The sequence below is a fragment of the Quercus lobata genome, chromosome 6, assembly GCF_001633185.2.
Source record: "Quercus lobata isolate SW786 chromosome 6, ValleyOak3.0 Primary Assembly, whole genome shotgun sequence".
NCBI lineage: Eukaryota > Viridiplantae > Streptophyta > Magnoliopsida > Fagales > Fagaceae > Quercus > Quercus lobata.
The window spans coordinates 14,989,396-14,999,602 of NC_044909.1; the positions used below are offsets into that span (position 1 = coordinate 14,989,396).

At 42.7% G+C, this 10,207-nt stretch overlaps 1 protein-coding gene across 1 annotated transcript; it reads right to left on the reverse strand.

Moving 5' to 3' along the window:
• Window positions 1-9,491: 9,491 nt before the first annotated feature.
• On the reverse strand, window positions 9,492-9,989 carry LOC115949879. Its single transcript, XM_031067145.1, has one exon. It carries the CDS (start codon window positions 9,987-9,989, stop codon window positions 9,492-9,494), a length of 498 nt encoding a protein of 165 aa, XP_030923005.1.
• Window positions 9,990-10,207: the final 218 nt, after the last annotated feature.

A 10,207-nucleotide genomic window follows, 5' to 3' on the forward strand; every position in this document is an offset into this window, starting at 1 on the left:
TAGAAAACGACATGTAGTTTGCTTTCTTTTCAGTCTCTGTTTTTAGTGTTCACACGTGTCACGCGTGCGTGAGTTTGTTAGGATTTCTGTCAGTCTGTTTAGTTAGGTTGTTTTGCTCTTCTTCTTTTCTGGGTTGAGCCCGATCTTGTATTTAAAGCCTTGTGCTAATTAATTAATGAAGTAATTCAGTTTTCTCCCAAATTCCATTTTCTCACAACCATCATTGGTCTCCCAAAGCGGATAAAGGAGTCAAGTCCTCTCATTACTTATTTGCAAAACGTGGGATTTTTTTTTTTCTTCAAAATAACACTAATTTTCAAACAATTTTGTTAGTTAGCATGTTTTCAAAACTATTTATGAAACTAACATTTCGAGTGCAATAAACTCGATTTTGGACCATACAAATTGAGTTTATGAGGCTCGATTTCACTTTCAATGTAAGAAATCGAGTCTAAGAGACTTGATTTTGGTGTTCTTCAACGAAGACAAATGGAAACCCAAACTTCCTACAAAGAATTGAAGAACAAACCTAAACTACAAAGGCAAAAAAAGAACAAACCCAAACTACAAAGGCAAAAAAAAAAATAATAATAATAAAATAAAATTAAAAAAACAAACAAACAAACAAACAAACCAGAGAGATCAAACCTAGGCAGTGATGACGAAGGCTCCAGGAGGCCGCGGTGATTCAACCCAAACGGCGAAGGCTCTAGGTGGCAATGACGGGGTTTGTTGATGTTTCTCTCTAGATCTTTGGGTGGGTTTCTTGATTCTTGTTGTTGAGGGTTCTCTCTAGGTCTTTGGGTTTCTTGATTGTTGATGTTGAGTGTTGTTGCGCCTCGTTGGACATGAATGAGAGACGGAGAGAAGTAGGTGAGTGAAAAATCGTGATGTTTCTATCTAGATTCTTTGGATTTTGTTGGGTGAGAGAGTTATGCTGAGAAATCGAGTTCTACAAACTCAATTTGTACAGCTACTCCTGCGGAAATCAAGTTCAGTGGACTCAATTAAGCACTCCAAAATCGAGTTTATTACACTCAAAATGTTAGTTTCCTAAATAGTTTTGAAAACGTACTAACTAACGAAATTGTTTAAAAATTGATGTTATTTTGAAGGAAAAAAAATCCCAAAACATGTCACCGTATAAGTAGCCAATCTCCCAACTTAAAGAGATCGTAAGATATTATCTTAGAGCATTTACATCAGTTCATGCAAAAAATTTCGTCTATTTTAGCATAAGGACTTACTTTTTCTATTTTACATACTCACTTTTTAAAACATTTCATATCAATTTATCTATTTTATATTACATTACATTAAAATATCAATTTTTCTTGATTTTTTAATTATTTTTTTCCTTTCTTCACATACAATAATAATCATCCACTCTCTTATTTCAACCTTAGGATTCAGGATACGTAAAGAAATAATAAAAAATTATATGCAAAGTGAATAATGTCAATGTAAATTTACACAATTACTGTAACATTTTGCAAATTTACACATTTTTAGCTTGACTAATGTGGTGATTTTAGAGGTTAAATGTTAAAATTGATACATTTTTGTTTGATGCAAATGCTCGTGCCATTGAGAAAACAAAGGCGGCCATTTAAGCTAAGGTTTTGATGAAACTCAAAGCCATAGCTTCCACACCCACCAAATTGTATGGAAGAAACTCTAGCAAGAGTTGCAATTCCACCGAGATAAACACTAGACTATTTGTAATTGGGATTGAGATTAGGTGCAATACCTAGAGTATTGCACTTGATGTAATTGTAATGAATTGTTGAGATTGAAAAAAAAAAAAAAACTTTCAATCTCAACCATTTAATAAAAAGTGGGTTCCAGTTAGCTCAACTGGTAAAATCTTTGATGGTTGTATAAGAGATTTAGGGTTTGTAATGTGGTGGGCTGTGCTAGTAGTGTTGGGCTGCTTTCTACTGCACTAGGCCCAAGTTTTCTGGATAAGGGAGTTGGGACCGATCCAGCTGCAACTCAATTTGGTCCGGCTTGTACGCAAACTATGTCTGGTTTGCCAGAAACGTGCTTACGACAGGCAGAGCTGTTTCAGACAAGTTGTGGCAGACAGACATAATAATAAAAAAAATATATATATATATATATATATATCTAGCTACTTAGTAGGAAATGACCAAATGATCCTCAAACACAATCACAGTAATAATAATCACTTTTACAGAAAGAAAAGAACAGAACAAAAGGAAGCAAATAGTAATATGTATGGGTTAATCAGAAGATGAAGAAATTAACTTAAATCTGGTCCACAGAAGCAAAACCAGAGAGGAAAGAACGTTCATTCTCAACGCAATTAATCTTTCAGGAAAAGTCCTACCGTGGAGATTAACTACCCTGAGGGAAACGAACCTGAATGGTTGATGCACAGAGGCCCCTTTTGGTTTTAACAGAGAGCGGAATTTCGTGAGGGAGAGAGGGAATCAATCTACCGGTGCATACCTGCCGTTCTAACTCTCACTTTATTTTCTTTCTGGTTGTTTTCTTTCTTTCCCTCCCACTCGTTTCTTTTCTATTTTCTGGTCTCTCTTTTCGAATTCCTATTTCTTAGTTATGGTTCCCGTTGTTGCTCCGTTTTTTGTTCACGGCAAGGTCCTCATTTTATAGTGTCTGCCGTGACCGGATTTTACTGTTTTAGCCCTTAACCTTTGGTCTGGGTATACTGGCCAACCACCACTGGTCTGTCTGTGTGCCACCCCTTCATCACCAGACAAAGAAGGGTATTTTGTTTGTTTGTCTGACATGGTACCCTTTCCTGCTACGGTTTGGGTTCTTTCTCTCTCCCTATCCCTCATGACATGCACCTAGTGGTTCCAACTCAGCTTGCTTCTTTTGGGTAGTAAGTCATCCCAGCAGGACACTTCACCAAAAGAACCTAAGCCGGAACCTCAAAAATAGATTTTTCCCCTCTCCCCACCACCAAACCATGCCCTCTGAATCTCTGACCCATAACCTCACCATGCCCTGTATTGGCTGGGTACAGGCTAGTGGTGCTTGGGCCTTGCGCGTGCCTTCCTTCCATATGTATCCAAAATCTACCTGCTGCTTATTCGTCTGCCGTGGTCTGGAGGCTTGCCCACATAGCCTGCCGTCTATTTTCTTTGACCTTTTATGTGGGCTGCTTTTTGATTTCCCGCTCCTTTTAGGAGCTGGGCCTTATTTGATAATGGGCCTTATATTTTTTTGGCCCACTTCTTGGTTGCCCTCATTTCCTGCCATATTACTCTGTTATTCCTGCTGTAATGACTCAATCCTACTGGGCCTCTTTGAGCCAGCCGTTTTACTCTTTCCCCCAATGGCTTGGTATGGCCATTGGTTTTCCTTTTTAAGGGCTCCTGTGTCTCTTTTGTCTTTCTCTTGGGCATCCTTGGCCCACTTGTTTTCTTTGGACTTCATTGGCCCTTTTACTAACTCTACATTCCCATGGGCTTTTACTAACTTCATTGGGCTTCCCTAGCCCAATTACCTTATTCTCAACCTTGGGGTTCATGGGCTTGCCATTAATCCCTTACTTTCTTTGTTTGCATTACTTTGGGCCTACGGTGACCCTTTCTCACTTTTCTACATCATATACTGCCCATGGGTATGCTATTTCTCTCTTTCCAGGCTTTTTTAAGCTCACTTGCCTCTTCAAGGCCCATATGTTTATTTCATGGACCTGTGATCCATTATTCCTGCCACTTGGACCTAATGGTTTTGCCATCTGTTTGCCAATTCTTTGCTGCCCTTGTCGTTGGACTTTCTTCTTTCTACTTGGATTCTCATAAATGACCCTTAACATTTAGCCCCCTAAACATATGAAGCGTTCCTACGGTTCATATGTGAATAAAAGACTTTTCTGTCCTTTCTTCCTCTCTTTCTCTCTTTTCATTCACAGACCTTTTTAAATAGTGGACCCCTCCTATATATATATATATATATATATATATTTTTTTTTTTTTCTTTTCCTGCCACGAACAGTGTTGTCTCTTCGAATTTCCCAGTTTGGCAGTTATTTTTAAGCATAGCCGCCATTACATTACTTTCATCCCATTCTGATGGTTGACCCGTCGCCTTCCTTCGTGCCGTTATTAATGACCTAGGTATTTAAAGAGGAGTTCCTCTACACTTTAAACACAAACTTCTTCTTTTCCAAGAACACATTCTCTCCGTCTCCCTTTCTTCACCGTCTTTTTCTTCTCAAACACTCACACTTATCTACTCTGATCAAGCCCTCCTACTATGGCGCCAGCAAAAAGCCAAGGCTCTTCCCGCCGTGAAGGGAAAGAAGTCGCTTCCGACCCTCCTATCGCACCTAACGTAGGCTAGAAGGCAAAGTATTCTAAGTCAGAGCACTCCGTTGGGGAAGAGACATAGTGCGACCCCGATAATGAATGCGCCCCTCTGATCGATCCATGGTACGAAGTCCACCCTCATTTCCCAAAGATTCCCGGCGACTATGTGCCGCTGCCACCAGGTCGCGTGTGGCTCGCCCTTTGCCGGCGAAACCCCAATGTCTCTTGGGCCTCGTTGGCCTCCTCAATCCTCGATCTAGCCATTCGCCAAGGCATTTCACTTCCCGTGCCCATCCATTTCGAATTTGGGTCGGGTACTGCCTTGGGTTGGAGAGAATAGGTAGATAATGAGTTATCTGATGTGGGTTTCATGGGATTGTTGCAATGAGCCAGTGTTCTGAAAGCCATCGTTTCATCTCGCTGCCTGTCCAACTTTCGGGACCTCTACAACCTTCGCCACTTAGTCCGACGGTGGTGTACCACCACCCATACCTTCTTTTTCTCCTGCAGCGAACTCACCGTTACCCTTGAAGACGTGGCCAATTAGTTACTCCTGCCTATCCTTGGCGATGCCAATCTTGCCACTCTGGAATTTTCTCCGGAAGAAGAGGCTATTGAGACCGAATTGAAGAAGAGGATGGCCGGGAATGCCAAACTGTCATATTGGGTTAGTTCTTCTTCTAAATTTTCTGTAGCTGCCCCCAGCGCGGCTTTTGTTGTGTTTTGGCTTTGTAAATTTTTTTTTGGGTCCCACCCCCACTATGCCATAAAGCTCTTATACTTTCGTTTAGCCATCAAAATATTTGCCGGGGTGAGCCTGCCGTTGACCCCTATGTTCTTGGGGCATCTATATGTCTAGTTAGACATCCTACGGAGTGACGAGAGTCAGGTGGGATCCTACCACATAGTTACCTCCTTTGTCTACTATACTATTCTACAGCAGTTGTTATTCGAGCATTGTGCCCAATATTTAGCAAAGTGTAGACCTACTCGCTTTGCTAGAGAGAAGTACCACTCACGTCCGAGAGTAATTACTAATTTCTGCGGCAGATTTGAGTCTGATTTTCCACTGGCTTTCCGTTGGTCTGGCTTGAAGCCTATTGGTTATTCTGTTGTTGAGTCTTTTGATGAAGGTGTTGGTTTTTCTTGGAGGGCTTATAGAAATTTGGGTGCAAATTATACATGCATAGATTCTGCCATGGGTTTGTTTGTCGATACTGTTGAGACAACTACTCCCTTAGCTGGTCTTGATGAGATAGGGATCACTTATTTGGCGGCCACTAATGCTAGATGGTTGCCTTACTTAGCCGATAAAGGCATCAGGTTCGTTCATTATCCTGCTAACCAAGTAAGAAGACAGTTTGGGTTAAATCAGGACATTCCTGATGATATTTCCTTCCTTATGGAGTCTCCTACTTCGATTCGTCCCTTTCTGTGGCATACTGCCTTTGAATTCTAGAGGTAGCATTTCAGTACAGTTACAGTTCCTAGTTCACTGAGGGAGGGCCTTTTCACTCCTCCCATGCACAGGTATTGGCAAGCGGTGATGACTTCATTCGAGAAAGAGCTGGTGGGTAGCCGCGGTTTCTCTCTTATTCCCCCTGATGGGCTTAGTATGGTCATTTCGGTTAACCCTCAATTGCTCCTGCCTTCCAAGTCTGTGTTGGCATATGCCAGGAAACAGAACTGGTTAGCCATCTTCGAATGGGATGAGGAGAAAGAGGAGTGGTATTGGCACGCTGGCGATTATCCTCCAGGTTGGGAGAAGAAGGTTAAAGTGACAAACGTTTCTGCACTAAGTAAGAAAGCTCCTGCCAAGCTTAAATCTGCCAGTAAATCCAAACCTACTACTCCACTGCCACCTATAGGTGCTCCCCTTGCCAATAGAACTCGAGGCAGCAAAAGGAAGACAACTCCTCATCCCATGCTTGTTGTTGAGCGGAGGGTAAGTTATCTTTTAAAATACCTTTTGACTTTCTTGTAGCTAACCTTGCTGACTCCCTTTTTTTTTTATACTCTGTCTTCTGTTCCCCTTCTTTTTCTTTTTTTTTTAAGTCTAAGCACAAGGACACGTTGGTCACCCGTCCTATTCTACTTGATGAGCCCGAGTCTGAGGTACATCTCTTTTCTTCTCTTCCTTTTCTTCTCTTCGCATGTGCTTCCTCTACCACATGTCTTTTGTTTGCCTCATGTAGTTAACAGTTCCTTTGGCCTTCACATACGTTTTTATATGTATATATATATATATATATATTTTAGGAGGAGCCCAAACCTTTCTCCGTATATCGTCCTACTGCCGAGGAGATCTTTGCCTCCATGGGTGTATCCATAGAGGGCTTTTTCGATGGGGCTGATGTAGCATTTGCAACACCTACTCCTTCTATTGCTGTGCAAGAAGTTTCTGCCAAAGCTCCTACCCCTCCCACTGAGCCGGTACCCAGAGAAGAGAGTACTCATATTGAGGGGGTTGGTGAGACCACACCTCTTTCTGCCGAGACACCTACTCCTCCAGAGAGAGCCATTTCTCCTGCTGCCGTTCAGACCAAGACTGCTTCCCCTGTTCTGCCACTTGTTATTTCCACCAGTGACCCCTTCGCGGCTCTCTCCTAGGCTGCGAAGGACGGTTCTTCTCTGATTGTTACTCCTTCCTCCATTCCCAGTTCCGCTACACGTGGTCCTGACACAGACTTATCCTCTGAAGGGTCCAATGACATTCTCAAGGATCCTGATGATGCGCCTATCCTGAAGAAGAGGATTTTTGATTCTAACGAAGAGGAGAGTGCTCCACCCGAGCCTGAGTTTATGGGTATGTGTTTTCCCTTCTTTTCTGCTAAGTTCACTTTTTTTTTTCTTTTTTTTTCTTCTTATATGTATTTGTGTTGCTCGTTACTCCCTTACATTTGTATGTCTATCTCCTCATTTGTAGAGACTTTTGAGGGGCTAAGAATTGTAGCAGACGCAGGGATGCCCGCTTCTGCCATACCCGTAGCACCCATTCCTACCGTACCTTCTGCACCTGTTTCTACCGTACCCACAATGCTTGTTTCTGCCGTACCCACAGCCCCCATTCCTGTTGGCCCTGGTAAGTTTCCTTTCCCCTTTACCTTCTCCTTCATTTTTCTTTGTGAGTCTTTTCTTCCTAGATCATGGCTTCTCATTTTGCCTTATGTTTTCTTAATAGGTCCACTTCCCATTGCCCCTTCCCAGTTTAAGGTGGGCAGCAGTTCTACCACCATCTTAGACCCTGCGAATGAAGCTGCAGCCTTTTTCGCCCGCTTTGATCAGCCTGAAGTTAATAACCTTGGCCCTGCAGACTTCTGGGCTTCTGGGCCTCCTTACGTGGATTTTCATGGCTTCCGAGTCCCCAAAGATTGTGTTTCCCACTTGGTGACGGTCTACAGCAACCGTGGTGATTTTATGCAGGGATTCCGTCTTGGCCGTTCTGCCAGGGAGCACTTCTTGAAGATGTTGGGGAGCATGATAAACAACATTGAGCACAGCTTCGTTGACACTGTCTCCACCGAGAGGATCCTGCAGTGGAGAGCCACGATTCAGGAGCTTATCAGTGTGGGTTTCGCTGTGGGGTTTGTTCTAGATCATCTCTGTGAGGTTGCCCGAGCCTTTTTTACGAGGAGAGTTCAGCCAGCTGTTGATGCTATTGATGCCCGGATCGAGATTCTGAAGAAGGAGGTGGTAGACTTTGAGGGCCGTCGCGAGTGCCTTCTTTCTAGCATTGGTGGGCCTAGCCGTTTTGGAGATCAAATTCTCATTTCCGGACTCCGTTGATGATGATGCAGTTCCCTTCTTTCTTTCTTTTTTTTCTTTTTTTTTTCCTTCTCTTATTACTTCATCCAGAACACTTATATGTTTCCTATAGCACTTATTTAGCGTGTGTTTGCCACAGTTTGAGTTTGTAATTATGATGCTACACTTTGCTACTACTTTTACAATTCTGTCTTGTGACATAGTCACTTGAAGGGAAGAAAAGGTAAAGGAAACATAAAAGTTTTTAGCAAGACAAAAGAAAGGGACAACCACATAACTTTTTTTTTTCCTTAGGCATAATAACGTTTCAGCCACTTCCCATTGATGGGATCCATTAAATCTCTGCCATCCATTTGAGTTAGACAGTAATATCCACTTTAATGCGCTTCCTTTATCACAAGGGGTCCTTCCCACTTCAGTACAAACTTGGATGGTCCTGCCATGCCTCACCTGACATAGTATGTTACCTTTAACACAAGTTGTCCTTCTGTGAACACTCTCTCCTTGGTCATCTTTTGTCTGTATCTACGGCTATGCTCCTAGGCTTTTTCTCTCTTTTCATCAAGTCCTTCTAAATCTTCACACCTTTCTGCCGGAAAGACTTCTCCTTCCTTTTCTTTTTCTTGCATCTGCATGACTCTCAGGAACGGAGTCATTATTTTTGCTGGGCTTACTACCTCAGTTCCGTAGACTAAGGAAAAAAGTGAGAAGCCTGTGGCTGACTTTGGTGAATTCTATAAGCCCAAAGAGCGTCTGGCAGGTGCATCGCCCATCCTCCCGTATACTCTTGGCTCATCTTACTAATAATCTTTATGAGAGTTTTGTTTGTTGCTTCTGCTTGCCCATTCCCTTGAGGATAATAAGGCGATGGCCAGTGGTGCTTGACTTGGTAGAACTCTAACATCTTCCTTACATCACTGTTGACAAATGGTGTGCCATTGTCACTGATGATCTTGCGGGGCACCCCAAACCTTACAATTATATTTTCCTTGATAAAATTTACCATTACTCCTCCTGTGGCCTTACGGAGTGGTATTGCCTCTACCCACTTAGTAAAATACTCTGTAGCCACTAATATCCATATGTATCCACGTGATGGTGGGTTAATTGGTCCCACTAAATCTAGCTCCCAAGTATGGAAGGGCTATGGGTGACCATGCTATGTAAATTCTGCGGATGGGCGTGAATCAAGTTGGCTTGTACCTGACAACTGTGGCATTTTTTCACAAATTCTGCCGTATCTCTTTTCATGGTAAGCCAGTAGTAGCCTATCTACAGCAGGTATCTATAGAGCTTTTTCTTCCCCTAGTGTTCCCCACATTCTCCTGAATATACTTCTTTTATCATTTCTTTTGCTTCTTTAGGACCTAAACACCTCAAAGGGTCGTGTACTTCTTTCCATTTTCTTTGGGCCTCTTCCTACCCCACGCATCTGGACAAGACCCCACCTGGCATCCTGTGGTACAACCCCTCTCTCACCAGGGTGTAGTCTTTTAGTATTTTTAATTCTACGGCATCTTCTCCCCTCATCAAGACTTCACTTATGGGGATCCACCAATCCCCTTCGCACTGTTCCTCTCGGAACCTTTCCTTCAACACCTCAATGATGGATTCTTCCCTTTTGCTGACTTCTATCCTAGTGCTATCCCCTTCAAAAATTATTTGTGACCCTAGTGCGTCTAATGCATCCACAAACCGATTTTCATTCCTTGAAGCATGCTCTATTTCGAAGGTTGAAAATTTTTCTTCCATCCTCTGGGCCATTGCTCTGTATGGGGCTAGGATGGGCTCTTTTAAGGAGAAGCTTCCCTTGGTCTGGCAGACAACTAGGTTCGAATCTCCTAATACTCTCAAATGTTTGATTCCCATTTCGAGAGTCATGGCTAGCCCGGTTAGGTAGGCTTCGTATTTTGCCATGTTGTTTGAATAGGGGAATTCTAGTTTGAACGATAGCACCACTGTCTTGTCTTCTTCATGGTACAAAACTACTCCCACCCCTCCAGACTAGGTAGTAGAAGATCCATCAAATTTCATTACCCATTGTTCTCTGACCTCTTTTGCCATGGTTACTTCCTCTGGAACTTCATCATCCAGCGGGAATTCTTCCTCTCCCGGAAACTGTGCCAATAGATTCG